The sequence below is a fragment of the Pectinophora gossypiella genome, chromosome 4, assembly GCF_024362695.1.
Source record: "Pectinophora gossypiella chromosome 4, ilPecGoss1.1, whole genome shotgun sequence".
Classification (NCBI taxonomy): domain Eukaryota; kingdom Metazoa; phylum Arthropoda; class Insecta; order Lepidoptera; family Gelechiidae; genus Pectinophora; species Pectinophora gossypiella.
The window spans coordinates 12,633,959-12,651,364 of record NC_065407.1 but is presented as its reverse complement, the minus strand read 5'-3'; the positions used below and the strand labels follow the sequence as shown (position 1 = coordinate 12,651,364).

Genomic DNA, 17,406 nt, shown 5'->3' with positions numbered 1-17,406 from the left:
GTTCTTCCAATAACTGTGGTTTGATTGACCGCAAATAGGTCCGTCATTAAATAGTAGGTATCTAGTAATCGGAAACCCTATCAAATTAAAATTCCACCAACGCACTTGATTTTACTGTTGGCGTACCTGTATGTAATCTGGCTTCGACGATCGCATGACAAAAGTCGATAAATTTTGTCCGGGGGCAAATCGAGAGATGGACCGGAACTACGCAGCTCTTCGGTGCGTTTCTAACCCGTCATTACTCTTGGTCCAGTTTTCAAACACCTCGACCCCCGGTGGTCGCCACCGTCGATGAACATTCAATGTTCCCTTAATAGATGATTGGAATTTTTAAATCATTACTCTGTCGCCAATGATTGTTCTACAGTAGCAATTGACGCATGAGTCCTTCTCCTTCATTTTTACTTACATTGTGATGTCATAATCATACAGTATTTACGTTAATAGCACACGAATTTAGAATTTTGAGTTTATTTATTACACCTTAGAGTGTTTTTAGTATATAATTTGTATTTTGCTAAAGTGGTTTCACTGATATAAAAAAGATTGGCCAAGGTTATTTTTCATTGCACAATATTCTTACTACAATCGTGTCTAAACGAAATACAATTTGAAGAAAAAAAAATGTATCATCCCGACGTTGTTTTAAGGGTAACGAACGGTCCGACCACAGTAATGTCTCACTTCAATACACTTGACTCGTGCCATACCTTGGTTTACGCAGCCAAATAGAAAATTAGTGAGAAAATTGATGTAGAATCCGGATGACTAAGAATTATTACTGAGAAATAGTTCAATATCAAAGTTCTTTACGCCAATGACCTTATATTATATATTAGTGACTAAGTGTAAAATCCAATATTGTGGTTAGTAACCCTAAATCTGAACATGACTTGAAGCAGAAAATTACAAACGCAATAACATCTTACCGTTATCAATAAATAACGTTTTAAACTTGAGCCAGAGGATTGATGAAGATGATAAGATCCTAAAATAAATTTATTTTTGTGTAAAAGCTGATGCGCCTGTGGAAAGATATCATATTAAGCTTTATAGGGACGTCGATGCAGATAACGTTATCTATGTTTGAATAAAAAGATATATGAAACTGGATTTGAATTAGTAGATCTCTTACGATATCTCTACACTTTGTCAAATGCACCTCTTTATGAAATTTAGGGTCCGACGAGATATAAATTAATGAGTGAGTCAAGTAACGATGAGGCGCTACCTTTTAGGAATAACCTTAAACAAATTGCTCTTGGCCAGATATTTTTGTAATGTTGCTTGTTTGTGAATGGATTTATCTTTAGTGATCAATTTATCAGCTCGTTAGCCGCTGATAAATGCGACTCAATTGCTCTATGATTATAAAGCAGTTTATCAAGATAATAGCTCTGATTAGTACTGTGAGAATGTCTCCGTAATATATTTTTGTTAATGTCTCTTCGGCTTGGGTCATACCGGTGTGTAGGTGGATGGGTACATACATATTTTTACTTTGATGACATGTATTTACCGGTACCTATTTACCGGTGTCGGCTGTTTATATCTGCTCATGGTGTTGCGTATGATTGCGTGATTGCGGAAAAGCTGCTTGCACTACGATTACCGCGTATCTGATCCTGGTTAATAATGGAACATTTCATCGCAAAAGGCCAGAATTCAGGGCGGTGTTACTCGTAATGAGTGCCTTCCAGTAGCAAGCAACACGTTAGTGTTTAATATGGTATTAAGTATCGCAGCAGTTTGAAACTGCACTCGATAAAGCGGTAGAATGTTATTAGCGAATTTTGGATATCTTTCGGGCTAATAAGCGTGAAAGGGGAAATTAGATACGTGGAACGTATCGATTGCAGGTTATTAGTCGGAAGTGAGTACGACACTGGAACGTAATAACGAAATTATCTGCAGCAGATGCTTAATTTCAACGCAAGCTGTAATTCATGTAGAGCTAAATTCTGGGTGTTTGACACTTATGCAAGGTTGTTTCTGCGGAATTATATTTACAGTAAAACGTGTTTGTTATGATTGATGTCGTTGAAGCTGTCGACGAAAAATCAATAATGTGTGTTCTTATAAAGTGGCACCTTAAGATACTAGTCAAGGCAGTACTCTTACGTCCTCGCGAAGTAATTCAGTATACAGGTTGTTGCATAATGACGAACAGTGCTGGAGGTACGAGTGACAGCATCGGACCACCGGCGGAGAACAGGGTTTTTTGAATACGCCTTCATTACGGGGACAACCGATGACATGGTACCGCTAGTAAAGTTCCTGGATCGAAGTGTCTACTATAGTAACACGAGTTTCTTGCGACGGAGTATTATAATTAAAATTACTAAAGCCTGTTTTGTCAGTTTCTGTCATTGAACGGCTTATATTGTTTCAGCAACCTTTATAAACAGACTTAACCTTTAGTAGAAATATTTAACACGCTCTTCTAAATATTCATATCAATCGCTTCGACAGCTGTCTAGTTGAAATCCTCTGATAAAATTAAGCTCATTGTAGACTTATAGAAGTGAGATATAATTCAAAGCGTATTATGAAAGGTCAGTTCAATATTGTGTTGACTGACGGCGATGGTAAAGTAATTTCTTCCGATATTGATAAAGTCATAATATTTACTGTCACTGAGCACCTGGTGAGTTCAACGACCTGCATTGTTACGAGTACGTGATATAGACATTGTCAAGTTTCCATTTCGATACTGACAGCAAGCTCCAAATTTGGAGGTGTGAAGGGTGTAATTGGTGTTACCAAACGTTATTGAATTCCATAAGACAAGTACGATAAGCGAAGCGACCATTACTCGAGTTCTATAAGGCTTTATTGGAAACATGTATAAATGATGGTCGGCACTCGCGAAGGCACGATATATCACTGATGGTACACGTTTTTGTGGCGAGCTGGTCGTCTCGACGATTTTTATGTGGTTTAATTCGATCGAAGCCAGTGGCGGTATCGGCCCTAATTATTTGAATAGCGCGACACGCCGTCCCTTTGACCAAAGCCGGTATCTCCATGAATACAAAATGAATGGAGAAGACCCAGCCATGGTTTTAATTAGCTTTGACTTTTTAAAGGCCGTAAATTAAAATTATTGCTAAAATATCGGAAATGTTTAAATGTAGTGTCAGTTGATTTGAAATAAGGTGTAGTTTGGTTCGGAACAATAAAAAAATATTTATATCTTCACTTCTCCAGCACAAAAAGGGTGCTTTTACCGAGATTTTTTTTATTGTTGTAGGTAATATTATAAAAAAAAAACTTTTTCTTGGTGGTAAAGGTGAAAAGTTGCATGTTTTATACGAGGGGAAATTTATTTTGTCTCGTACTTTTAAATTACTTATTTACTGCGCTCATTATAACTATTTCCAGACTTCGACTCTATAGATTCCTTGGTAATTTTTAGTTTGAATGCGCAACTTTTTCTGATGCCTTACAAGTCCTCTTGATATAAAATTATAACATGTAGTGCCAACTCCACGGCAAGTAGACTAATGTTTGAGCATTAGTTTTTTATTGGTTTAGTAAACGTTTATTACTAGATGAGGTGTCTACGAGTGTGCATGCTGGTATACATATCTTGGAGAAAGTTTTAGTGATTTAAGTTTAGTTTATAAAATTTTACTTAGTTTGAAATAAATTGTACTTTTATATATCAAAATTTTATCTTTTATTTTTTTCTATGTGCATGTAGTGACATTTTATGCATACTTACATTAATTAGATCCAAAATATTTACTTATTTACTTAGAATGTGAATATTCGACGTATGTACTGATGATATTCATCTACTAACTAATGAACCACAATAACAAAGCTTTTTATACCTTTAAATGTCAACAGGTAGGGTCAAAACGGCGACTGCAACAGTTAGCTAAGTCACCTACTACGACAATTTACGACAAAGGCAAAAGAATCCCTGGCATTTTGGGTCACACAATTAAATGCGAGGTTTTAAGAGTTCCTGTCGAGAGGTATGTCTTGAATCGCACTCACGCTTGTCTATTTCACAAGAATTTCGGGAGATATTCGAGACATTTTAGAAAAGCCTACCTGCTACCGAGTCTTGTAACTGCGTCCAATTCATTAAAGGCTATTAAAGAGGTTTATAGCGGCCTGACAATTTATGATATTGCTGCTTCAACTGATTAATTTAATCGTCAGTGAGTGGACATTACCCGTTGACATTAAAGGTTGTAAAATTGAATTGGAATCCCGCATTATATTATTCTCTGTACAATTTGAGGTCCGTGGAATTATTTTACAGTCTAGTGAAAACAAAACAGAACTGATCAAATTAGCCAAGAATCCGTAAGCATGCGAAACTATTTTTATTGACGTTTCTTCTCCAGATAAGTATAAAATGGAGACAAGTGAAATTTGTTAATCAAGGTTATTAATTTTTATTTTGTTTTTTAAAGTAGGTGTAACACATTAGTGGTTCATCCTCTTTGTCGATAATAATATTTACCTAACTTTTTGTATATTTAAATCAAAATTACTATTGCACTTTTTCAAAATTCAGTACTTATATTGTATCTATTTTGATTTCATTACGTTACGGTAATTGTGATTTAATTCTTTCGACATGTTTTTTTTTCAGATAGGGCTCTATCTGGCTGGTTTTGAACTGGAACTTGCACTGGTTTGGAACTGGCTGATTTTAATATTGTCAAAGTTAAAAAAAATCAGGTTGTGTTTTATTTTTATTTTATTTTATTTGGGTAACTTACAGAGATTAAATACTTAAATAACAGAATTACTTAAAAATAGAACAGCCTTTACAGGTTACCACGTACTATAAATTAGTAGGTATCATTAAAAATCTCAGTAATTAAGTATATCATAAGTAAGTTAGTTTCATGAGAATAGTATATAAGTGTAAGAATATGGAAGTAATATAACATGATGTGGTGTTTGTGTTGAGTATGCTGGTGTAAAAGTGTATGGCGTGTGTGTATGTATGTGTGCGTATGTCTATACATAATCTAGCTAGCTACTCACTAATTTATCGTGGTAAAAAAAAATATATATTTATTTTCGAAACGGTACGAAATGGTTTTTGTTCTGTCTGAGTCGGCAATAGTCCCAAACTTCAAAATCTCTCCCACTTGAACTTAGCAATTCGTGGTGTTCAAAAATAGCCGAGCGGAGCCTATTGTGAAGATTGTAGACATTTGGGTCACATGCTTCTGGCATCAGCTTTGCTCAAGTCTGCTTACTTGAGGTCAAGGCCATGGTTCAGAATACAGCTCATGAGCGTGGTTGCTCACTTTTTGTTGAATTTGCTTTTGTTAGTATGATTATTTTAATTGCAGTCGTTTAAATAAATTCGTTGGTATATTTCTTAAGTAGTTCACAATTATTTGAAGTTTGACAGTTAAAAAGCAGTTTGATTCTAATTTTATTGTTTTCTTTTTATTTCCTTCGGTATCTAATTTACCATTGATTGTGGCAAAATTACTGAATTCCCAGTTATTTTTTCTTTTTCAAAAAAAAAGACCCGCTACGGGGTAGCTGGTGTATCTTGTGTCTGTCTGCAGATTTTTTGTTTGTTTTTTTTTTTAATTAAACCACCTGCTCTGCAAAGTAAACAACTTCCATAACATTCGAAATTGCAAGTAAAAAAGCACTGGATTTACGATTGTATTGTTTCCTGAACAACATTCATTATAAGTTCCAAATAAACATGTCTCAAGTTGCACAATACAGCCCCAATTTTTGACCTTGACCGACTTACTGGTGTTTATGTAAAGAAGTCAGACTTTTGACAGAAATTCTTCTACTATGTACGTTGTCTGGTGTAGTACCAACTTCATCAACCCTGAATCTAGACACAGGTAGCACCGGGACCGTACGGGAATTTTTGTATATTCGTTCACACAGAAAACCGACCACGGTTTTATGAAACGGTCCTGTATAGCGTCTGTGTGCATAACTAATGCCATTGACTACCTATTAATCATATATTTTTTAAAATTTTAGTTAAGGCAGCATTTTTAGTTTTATTTTGATGTTATTCTACTAGTTTTTTATTTTATTGATTAATACTTATTCTTAGCTTGAGTTCCTACCTAATATTATCTAAGCAAGGGACCCGGTGAAAACGAATTAACGCTAGGGCAATGATGACCTGTTTAACAAAAATATAAAAACCAACGTTAGTTGCACTTGTATCCTATTTTTATGTGAACTTGTAGTTTCCCCAAACAATCGGTTCTGCGCAAGTGGTCACCGCGCAGCTGGCGCGCGCGCCGGTCGCGTGCCTCGTAAACGCACGAGCGGAGCCGAACGCGCCCGAGCCCGCCAGCGCAGACGACGCAACGTTTGATAAAGCCGCTTTGTTTATAACAATTTTAAAACATTTTTAACCACTATTTGCGTTTTTTTTTTAAAGTAAACGTGTTCTTTTTAGTGCATCTTTAACAATGTTTAAAGTTTTTGCATTTATATACCAGGATACATCCGGATAGGAAACTTTACACTTATAAAATTCTGGTTAGAATTTTTATAGGAACTTAAAAACATGTTTCTCTATTTTGTGTTAATTTTCGGTCTTTCTGGAAATGAGTAGATATTTTAAGAAAAATACAAAGTGTCATATAGTTTTTATTGTAACAAAAAAAAAATTGTCAGAGGAAATGATTAGATACCGCTTTGCGGATACAACAAATTGTCGTACCATCATCAAATGGTACCTAATGCCACTAATTAAGTGATTAAAGAAGTCGACTAATTGACGGCAGCAAATGTCGAACAGTATGGCCGACCAGTCCACTAGACGGACAACATAATAAGCTGCAATTTGGTTGCAAACGGATGCAGAGTCGCATAGTAACCAACAATTAATATAAAGGGAATTAATGGCCGACAAAGCGATTCGCGAATACACAGGTGGGTCGCGCAGACCACGCGTTTCCGTCGCATCTAGCCGATCCCGTTCCAAACAGAAACTCATTGACCTATAAACAAATAGACTACCAAACTCTGTAAAAAGTAGCCGCAGCGCATCTTGTCACTAAGCAATGGCGTGCCAAGATAGAATTTAGTTGCAACAGGCGTAATGATGACACTGTACAACCAATATTGTTCTTTCTTTTTACAACATTAACATATAATTTGAGGGAACAAATGTATACTACTTACATAATTCAATCTATACGTATTTACAATACAGTTCGGATGCTTTATTTGAAGAAATCTTTAGCGATTGTGGGTCTATTTCTTTATAGTATGTCAGTGCAGAAACAAGTTCAAGTTCAAACAATTATAACGACGGAAATATCCACCCATAATGGCGCAAGCTTCCCTTCCATTATCAAAAATTACTATTGCAATTTGATTTCGATGGGCGGGAGGACGTGATCGCCTTGCACAGATTGTCTTTCCCAAATTAAATGCTACAGTACAATATAACAGGCCCCCCATTTGGTATATTTCGCGTTTGTTATTATTTCCTTTTGCAAAATGTAACCCGAGTGGAAGCACGTGTAGAAAAAGCACCTTTTGTTATTTTAATTTCACGACGCGACGTTCAGCGCACGACTGGTATTTTTGAACGCAAATAACCAGATACATGTAGTTGTTGTATCGCAAAAAGTTACCTATTCTATATATGGAGCGCAAACTATGCTACCTGGTACTTACTATAAACTTACATCTCTTAAAAGCTGTTAAGTATATTTCATTACTTCGCAGTATCTTGAATATTACAGTAAACTAAGTGATGACTGAATGTACAGTGTTCGATAATATGTTTTCGAAATGAAATGCTATCGAATTTATTGCAAATCATGGATTTCTATTTTTGTAAATTATTGCCAAAATATATTTCTGAAGTAACCTGCTACTTTCTTGATAAAACCATTTATTTTCAGGTTCTATTTGATTCTTTTGAAAGTCGTAATAATTTTAATATATTGACTTTAGTGAAGCTTTTAGGTCGTGTGACCGTAGACACGATTTGCAACTGGAATTAGCAGGTTCGGTTTGGAGGCTCCTTAGCTTTTAATTTATTTTCGGATTCATGTAACTGATCGCAATTTGATAGTTTTTTGACGAAGCATGTGAATCCACCACAGCCTATTTGATTTTTTTTATTTGTTATTATTCATTATCTGATAGGTGAACTTTGCTGGCATATAACTATCCACCATCGTCATGGATCCTTCGTGTTCATTGTCAACTAGAGTTAGTGTTTCAACTTTTTATGGGAATGTAATGTAACATTTTTTTGACAATAAAGGACTATCCAGGTTCCTTAAAAAACAATATAGATGGCTCTGTACATATTTTCCTTCGTTTAACCTTCTAATTTAGTGGATAACAGACATATTATGCATCTTTTATCTTCGTTTTTGGTACAAAAGAGGACCCTTTTCATTATACCCAGGCACAATTACATCTTCCACCCATTATTATTGTGATCAAAATAAAGAGAAGCAATATAGGTAGCAACATAATTCTATTATAATGTGATGCAGATATCAAGCAACAATTATTTTTATATATGCTTCTGTCATTACATTGTATATTGGAATAATTATGTGCCAGAGTAATGAGAAAATAGCTTATTAACACGTTAAAGCTTTACAATGCTATTTATATTGTTTTAGGTGAAAGAAGCTTGCAAAGTCCGTCATTGTCTACAATATATAGTAGGTATTTTTTAAGAGACTAGTAACATTTAATCTTACACTTACTATTCTTATCGTAGTGGATAGGTACTATGACTCTTCATCTGAATTATGCTAATCGAAGCATTCATCAAAATCCTATTATCTTCGTAATTTCATTCTATAGTATCTTCATTGGATATATTTAAAGTGTTTATAATATTTTTCGTTGAATTATTCCCATCAACGTACGTACTTCACGTCTCGTTGTAATTATATCAAATTTTTGTTATCTGAGATTAAATTTTATTTTTTTAAATTTAAATTGTAATTGTTTTTATAAAAAGGGGAAATAAAAATGTGAGTTAATTTTATATAATGATTTATTTACAGAAACAGCCTATTCAGGCATTTTTGCTGTAACTATAAAAGTTTTGATAAAAATCTTATGTTATTAGGAATCTTTCTTAGGGTACTAACTTATCTATATACAGTAAAAGTCTTTGTCTCAACATGTTTTCTTGTACAAATTGATATTTGTATTACTAAAAGTCTAAAATTATTTCAACTGGCATATACGAAACAGGCGAAACGAAGCCTAAATGTTACAAATGTGATGAAAATCTCCCTCATTCTAATATCAAATGTTTCAAATAAGACTATCTTAAAAATAATGACTAGATAACAATAATAAAATCTATTTCATAAACTACGCCTTATTGGAAGCTACAGTAGTGTAAGGCTTAACTAAGGCACAGCGATATTTCGTATCACTTAAGACAATAAATGCTTTTATGGAACAATGAATAACGTTTCAGTCTTAGCAGCTATCTCGTCGACGTATGAAATGCGCTTGAGTATTCGTCGATGTTCGCTCGCTCGGTGGAATGCATCGATGGGGTCGTTATAGTCCACCATTATCCCCGTTCATTAGGAATATACTGATTGCGGTTAATTAGAGGGTCTGCGAGTCCCTCGCGCTCCAGCCTCCGCGTCCCTCTCGAGGCGAATGCTCATTTTTTCACAATCACCAAGCCGCTCATTGAGCGCAGTCTGATCACCGTAATGCACCGATCCTGAGAAAGAAAAAAAAACAAATTAAATGTCTGAGATTTACTGTTTCCCGCGGACCAAACATGTCAGCTCCGATAATTTTGCAAAAAACCTAAAAGCTATTATCGACTGCCGCATGACGCAATGATTCTCATGAATACTAAATGGTATCACCAGATGTTTGCTTAGAGGTTAGCAAATATTGTAACACGTGTGCTTGCCTCGCCTCCCTTCTATTTCCTCTTGAGATTTCGTCTTCCGGCATAATAAATTAATAGTCAACGAAGCGGCCCTTACAATTTTTTTGCAAGTTTAATTTCAAGTTTTAGTCATGGCTACCGGTTCTGTTTTGCACGCCAATAATAGCCATGTGGTGGATCATAGTTAAAAGCTTTGACCGGATACATCGGATTGGTTTAAGATTTTGTGAAATATGAAATAAAAAATGTTGCGAAACCTGTTTCCACTTGTGATGAATTAGTGCAGTCCCTTAAGACCACGTATTATTAGAATAGACCACTTTTTATGTGCTATTTTCCCACTGCATGCGGGGCGAACCACAAGATTGTTAGAAGTAATTGCTGTTCGGCTATTGGAGTAAATAACACACTAGAATGCGGGTCCCTTCTATCTTATAAAACTTGTGTGTGCAGTGCACGAGTATCTACCTATGATAAAAAACTTCTACCTAGCTGTTTTTATGGGACGACATATTTTAAGATTCGCGCTATTGTTGGAGACATGCTATTGTGCCGTCCTAATTTAACAATGCGAAGATAAAGTCTATCCTATGGTTCAATGCGTAACTATAAAGGTAGACGTGTTTGCTTTTTGCCTGCAGGACGAAGAATCTCATTCAACTTGCGCAATATAAAAGCGTAGTCAGCTCAGTAGGTAACCGTGGCTAAAAGGATCCGTCAAAAACTTACAAAAACCAAGAACCTTACAAAGGTTATGATTTCATAACCTTTTATATTTTTTATATCTTTTATAGGTATTGGATGCCCTGAATGTATATGACACGTTTCATAAATACTGATAATAAAAACATCCGAAAAAATTAAAATCAACAAACGTCGCGACAACTGTAGACATTCTGATAAAAATTATCAAAGCTCTAAAGCTTATGTAAACACACCTTAAGGATTCATTCATAAAATTTTATGAAGATTATCTTATCGGAGCTATTAAGGGAATTATTTTTACTCTAAAAGTAATAATAAAAATCTTACCTGTAATCATTGTTGCTGCCACCAGGATATGACATCAAGGAGTTCTTCATCTTCTGGGCTCATGGGCTCGTAGGAGTCGTACGCGTCGTGACAGCTCGGGCCCACAGAGCTCTCCGATACCAGGGACGGCGCCGGAGAATGTGACTCTTCTGAAGATGGGGGTGTTTGAGGTCCATTTGGAGTTAGTCCTAAACTCATTTGACTGTCCGTGCATCCTTCTTCACCTTCCTCAAGTAAACGCTTCAAGCTCTTGATATATTCCACAGCCAGTCTCAAAGTATCGACTTTACTGAGTTTCCTCGAAGCTCCTCTGCCACCAGCAAGAGCAGCCGACACAGCCGATGGAATGTGTTGCCGAAGAGCCGCAAATCCGTTGTTAACTTGCTTCACTCTATTTCTTTCGCGGGCATTTCTTCGAGCGACAGAGGCAGGTTGGGTCTGATAAGGTTGATGAAGGTAGGACCGCTTCTTGCAGCGATTAGGGTCGACGGGAGCAGGTGCGAGTCGCCGAGGTGCCGGAGATTGAAGCTGCGTAAGCTTCTGATTGACACCGAGATTTTGATAAGCGTGAATCGCCGCCATGGGCATCGCGAGTGTAAACTGGGCGAGATTGATTCGAGAGCGCACGTGTGCGTGCCGCGGAGGTTGCCGGTGGATTGGCGGAGGTGGCGCGCACCCCCGACGATAAGTAGCGCGCGCGCGCAGCGCTCGGCGGCGGCGGGTGGGGCGCGTGCCCGGCGCGCGCGCTCCGCACGGGCCGCCTCCCCGCGCGCTCCACGCTTGCCGCTACTTGCTGCGCTCTCATCAAAATACGCCGGCGCTTATTATGCCATAGAGCCAGTAAGCTCGCGCCGCTATTGTTGCACGTCGTTGCGCATAATTATCCTGTCCATTACCTTGTTCGGACGACCAGATCTGCTTGTATCATCTATTTAGAAGTTGTTAGGGAATAGATGTTGTAAATGGTTCGACGACGTTATTGTGTTATTAACGTCCATAAGCTTTTGTTTTCTTTAATAATAGCTTTGTCTATAAACTTTTTTGGCACGGCGTTGTTAGAAAGCTCTTATAAAAGTCACGACGTGTTGCTGTGGTTAGTGTTGTTAAAATTATATTGCTTACCTACTTACATGTTGCAATTATATTTTTGTACAGGTCTAAGGCTGGAATATTCGCAAGAAATAAAATGTTAATTCCCTTCCAACTTTGTCTGCCAATCTATTTCGAGTTGGCGTTAAAGGCAATCTAGCTTCTATTCAGGGCTAGTTTTCTCAGGATGACATTAGACGTGATCCATCTGATGGAGGGGCGGCGGCTAATGAGCCGGTCCGTCGTAGGACAGCGCAAGCGCAGGTGAACAGGTGCGAACCCTAACAGGTAGCATTAAATGACGTAGGTCTCATTGCCCCTAGCTAACTTTTTAACAACCGGAGCAATCATAAACTTTATAAGGACAATATTTTAAGCAATTTCATAAAAGTATCAACATATTTTATAAATAATAGACGTTTAACGACGTTGCCGCGCGAAAGTACGTAGATGATTTAGGATTACAAACTGGAATCCATTTTTATGAGTTCAATATAAATGTGTAATAAAATTCACTAATGTAATTGCATTGAGATTAATAATTATGCACATTGCAATGGATGTATTTTTTAATCTATTGCTTACTTACTTTTCTTCTCACAAATCGATATTAGAAACATTTGCTCTGCAACATAGTCGTATTTAAAGGCTGAGAAATAAAATCTTAACATCAAAATAACCCGGTTGCAGTATACGAGCCCGCTAAATATACCAGCCCTCGCACAGCCGGTGGAGTCAGGTTATAGGCAGGTGTGACACCGGCGTATGCGGCACAGTTCTCATCAGAATCAGGATTCAGGAACGTGCCACCAACATTTTGCACCGGCCAATAACGTGTTAAACGTCGAAAGTTGCATCGAACGCTCAAAGCGTAACCATGAAATTTTACGATACGAATTTGCAAGTTGATTGTCGAGTATTTATCAAAAAAAATTTTGAACGGGTACGGTTGTGATAGCTTTAAAAAACAACTGCTCAAAACGCACTCATGCAATCGTCTACTACAATCATGGTTACTCAGATCAAAGTGATATTATGTTAATTCGGTATGTATTTTTGGTATCAGCCCTGCTTCCGTATTTTTTTTAGTTCTAGTGTTTTCCTTGTTGTGGTTTAAGCTGAATCACATCAGAATTCTTCCAAATCGTATGCGTTGTCATAATTTTCAGTTTATATGAAGAATCTGTATCTGATTTTGTCATGATCGTCGTTTGTCGGTGTTTATTCATCTGATTTAACAAAGACTTTTTCAATTGCGCTTTTTCTTTGATAATATAAGTACTTACCTATTCTTCGTGACATCATAATGGGGTAGAAGATGCGTGGCTATATATTAGATTTGTTATCAGGATAAACGTCTTTCTAATAGCAATGAAATTTACTTACGTAAAATGACATAGAGATATTTTTTCTTTTTATTGTCGTAGCAAAATGTCTCTTAACAATAACAAGTCCACCCCAAACAACCCTGTATCGAAACGCCATCTGTACACTATCCTTAACTCGTAGGAACTAAAATCGATAGACAAGTTCCGCTTTCGCACCTACTTATCCGCTTACAATAATAGATGGCGTTATGTTCACATCCACCCCATAGTTTATATAATTTTAGGGGTTGCGGGCTTGTTGTGGGTGTGGTTATACTCCAGTCAGGGTGCTTTTACTCAGGTTCGTTTCTCGCTCGATAGGTGGCGCTTATTGCAAATCTATTTAAAAATAAATCAAACGCTTGTTATGCAACTTCCAAGAAACTACAATCAGATGAAGTTATAAAGTCATAACAGCTTCCGAAGTGATTAATTTTTATATTTTGAAACAGTAGCGAACGGCCAATTAGAATGAACGAAACGTGAGATGTTATGGTCCATGCCTAACTTGAATAGTACGAAGCCGCTAATTAAAAATATATATATATATAAACTTTTTCCGATGCGCTTATTATATTTTGGTTATTATTATACTTGTTGCTAGAAAACATTTTAGAAACAAAGTTGTATTTTCAACACCACTCGTACACCTAATTGAAATTCTATAAATTAAGCAAGTATATCGGGTTTTCTGAATACGCTAAATAGTAGAAAAGGACAATTGAGGTTTTAAAGAAACGCCAGGTTCTGTACGACCGGTACTCTAAACCGGCGGGCATGCATGTCTTTGATGAGAGTGGAAGAAGTGAAAGTGGTGTGTCAGGATCGTGGTAAGTGAAGTTCCGTGGTCTCTGCATGCCCCAATGGGAAATAGGCGTGAACACACGCTAATTTAAGAGCCACGGTCTTGTCGGTGTAGCGTTCTCCATGCTTCTTTTTAGGAAAAAATAGGGAAGTGGCAAGAGGGAAACTTGCCTTCCGCCCCGCAGTAGGTACTCTGTCTGCTTTGTCCGTACAAGTAGTTCATGCCATCTGCGGCAAATGTACAAGAAGTTATGTCAAAAAAAGTACTCTGTCTGAAGCGAGTGGGATGGCGCCCAGAGTAGTCTGTTTCAAAGCCGTACTAGGACTCCTGTCCTCCGCCTCTGAATAGTAAGTACTGAGAGTTACTGCTGCCCTCTGTCAGGTTCCATGTTACTGTCCCTGTAAACTAATGCATGTATGTATGTTTATAAAAAAGTGTAATATTTTGTCAAGGTAATGGCGAATAATTGGTTGTTACGTAACTCGTAGCTGGGTCCTGTATTTGATGCTGACATCGATTTTTCAATTTAATTTTAAAGGCGATTAGTTGCTTTTGATATTAAAGTGACTAAAACGTGTCTAACTTGCTAAAGTATAGCGTTTAGCTGCTTTCTATTTTATAGGTCTCAATTTATCCTTCTGTGTTGAATTATCCTTAATATCCCTTCTGAACCTGGTTGATAGTAAAGTGGTTGTATCCAAAAGCGCCGCTTAAGTAAATGTTTCTTGTTTATTTATCCTTAGCTCAATTTACGAACTTTTAGTGATACTAGCTGACTCATAATAATCATGTCGCAACCTGTTAACCTAATGAGGTGCCTATCTGAGCACCAAATACCTATTGTAATATTACAGGTTCCCAGGAAATAAAGACAAAATCGTAAGTGTTCTTTCAGTAGTTAACTTCCATGGATATTCTTTTATTCCTCGTTCTCAGCACGTTTATAGCTGTGCTCCCATTCCAAAACCCAAGTATCAAATTAAAATATATATATATATATATATATATATATATATATATATATATTTTAATTTGATACTAATATATATATATATATATATATATATATATATATATATATATATATAAATGGAAGGTCATTCACCCCGTTCAATATCGAAAAGCTTAAAAACAAGAATTCACGTTATTTATAAATAAATTATAAGTACAATACAATATACATAGTACTTATATAAATAAGTTTAATTTAATTTATAAGCGTGAATTTTAATAGGCATGTTAAGCTCTTAACAAGTTCGGTAACGTGCAAAACAGGACTTGAAGTAGGTACGTTAAACAGGCTGGTTGCCAAGAATATACTCCATAATTATGATCAGAATTAATAAAATTCAGAAGCGAGTCGAGAAGAGAATCTGATAATCCCTGTAATGGAGATCTGTCAAACTTGACATTAAAGTTTCAATCGAGACAATGTGTAATATTACTCGTGATTGATAATTTAATTGGATTAAAACCTTAATGGAACGAGTAAAGTCGGAGCACTCCGACGCAAGCGCAGATTTTAGACACACGAGTCATACTCTATATAGCGCCTCCTATAATTACGCTGTCATTCCGTGAATTTATTGACATTTTTAATAAGCGCATCGGTTACGCGAATTAATCTCTTACAGCGCGCAAGAAGTGATATTAAAAAATAATGAAGATGCCCCTTATTACTCATTTCTCCAACATGAAAGCACCCACGTAGGTAAATAGTTAGTTAATAGGTAAGTACATTATTTAAATTTATACCCTCGACCCGCTAAAGTTGCGTCGAAGCGTACAGTTTTGAATTACAAGCCTTACAAATGATAATACCGACTTCACTGACAGAGACAGATTCCGATTGTCATCGAAACAAACGTTCTCCGACGCTTTCTCCTTCTAAATAACGCTAGCTCGCCGCAATAACTTTCCTAGCCGTCCAGAGGCCTATCATTTACGAAATAACAATCGCAAATAAAAGACTGGGCATTTGTATACGGGTATTAGTGATGTTGGGCGCAAACATCGCGGTTGGGTGTATAATTTTCTGCGCTGACACGAAGGGTCTTCTCTATCTTGCGCGAGGTTGCAATTCCACAATATATCACATGCTCGCGTCGGCCGCCAGAGTGTATAATTCGTGTAATTTATAGTTAGTGTGGGACTAGTAGCGCGGCGCCCGACACGGTTAATAGCGCGTAACCACGCGACATACGCATCGGTACAGTCGCGCGCGGCGGTTTATCGGCCCTACCGCTATCGCTCTGTTGTCGCCCCCATCGCTGTGTCGCGTCGCGTCGCCCCGCCGAGCGCCCCCAGGCTGCGGCGCCGGAGGCTATCACACGGCGCATTTGATTAAATGGCTCTACATGATAGTCTTCACTGCAATCTTAGATGAGAACGTTAAGGAGATGCCTCCTCTATTGTATCACCGGTATCGTTACGAGAACTTGCTATTGTCCTTATCAATTTAACGATACTTACTTAAACTTTTGTAACATATCAATTTAAATAGCTATGGTCATTAAAGTAAGAATGGACTGATATAATTTGTAATAAACAAACAAAGGTAAGTGAATTACTAATAAAATACCTCACTAGTAATAAAAGAAAAGAATAATCCTCGATTTAACGAGAAAAATATACCTGGAGTTATTGCTGACTGCATCTTAAATGGCCCTACATGATAGTTCTGCATTGCAGTCTTAACCACGCTACCCACTTAACTCTTTACATAAGTGTCTGTTCTCGCTTTTTTATTCCCTTACACAGTGGACGTTGATGTAAACTCGCCAATTATTCACTAGAATGGAATGGATTTCGTTAGCTAACACCATGCAACTAATTTGAATAAAATTTCAATACAACTATTAATATTGATGCGCGACTGTACCTCGTAGAGACCCAGTGGTGCGTTTAAACATTTCTGTATTTTTATTTATTTCCTATAGTACAAAGTTCGCGCACTGCACCGTAGCAATTTTGTACTATTTTTTATTCCTCGTTCATACGCGCAGATTATTCATTTATCAAATAAATGGTAAAGCTTCATCAAACGAATATCTTTCTGATCTCTGAAGTTGGATCGTATTTAATATTAATTACTGAATTTATTCTGAGGTGCCGATAGAAGTTACTTTATGCACCAAGTATGCCAATATAACATGTCTTCGTTTATTTTCATTTCATCGAAGTCGCACGGAGATTTCCTTTTACAGAGTTCAAACGCGAAAGTAACTCTG

The 17,406-nt window shown here is 36.9% G+C and overlaps 2 protein-coding genes across 2 annotated transcripts in view; both read right to left on the bottom strand.

Moving 5' to 3' along the window:
* Positions 1-9,106: 9,106 nt before the first annotated feature.
* Positions 9,107-11,558, bottom strand: LOC126366088 (achaete-scute complex protein T3-like). The gene is made up of 2 exons (XM_050009020.1): positions 10,916-11,558; positions 9,107-9,706 (listed from the first exon to the last, which is right to left on the bottom strand). Exon 1 carries the CDS (start codon positions 11,501-11,503, stop codon positions 10,922-10,924), a length of 582 nt encoding a protein of 193 aa, XP_049864977.1. The 5' UTR covers positions 11,504-11,558; the 3' UTR covers positions 9,107-9,706; positions 10,916-10,921.
* Positions 11,559-16,317: 4,759 nt separating this feature from the next.
* Positions 16,318-17,406, bottom strand: part of LOC126366459 (uncharacterized) — a 49,689-nt gene continuing 48,600 nt past the window's right edge. Inside the window, exon 3 of the mRNA XM_050009566.1 lies at positions 16,318-16,499. Within this exon, the coding sequence (XP_049865523.1) occupies positions 16,318-16,499 (182 nt within the window). The remainder of the gene's footprint in view (positions 16,500-17,406) is intronic.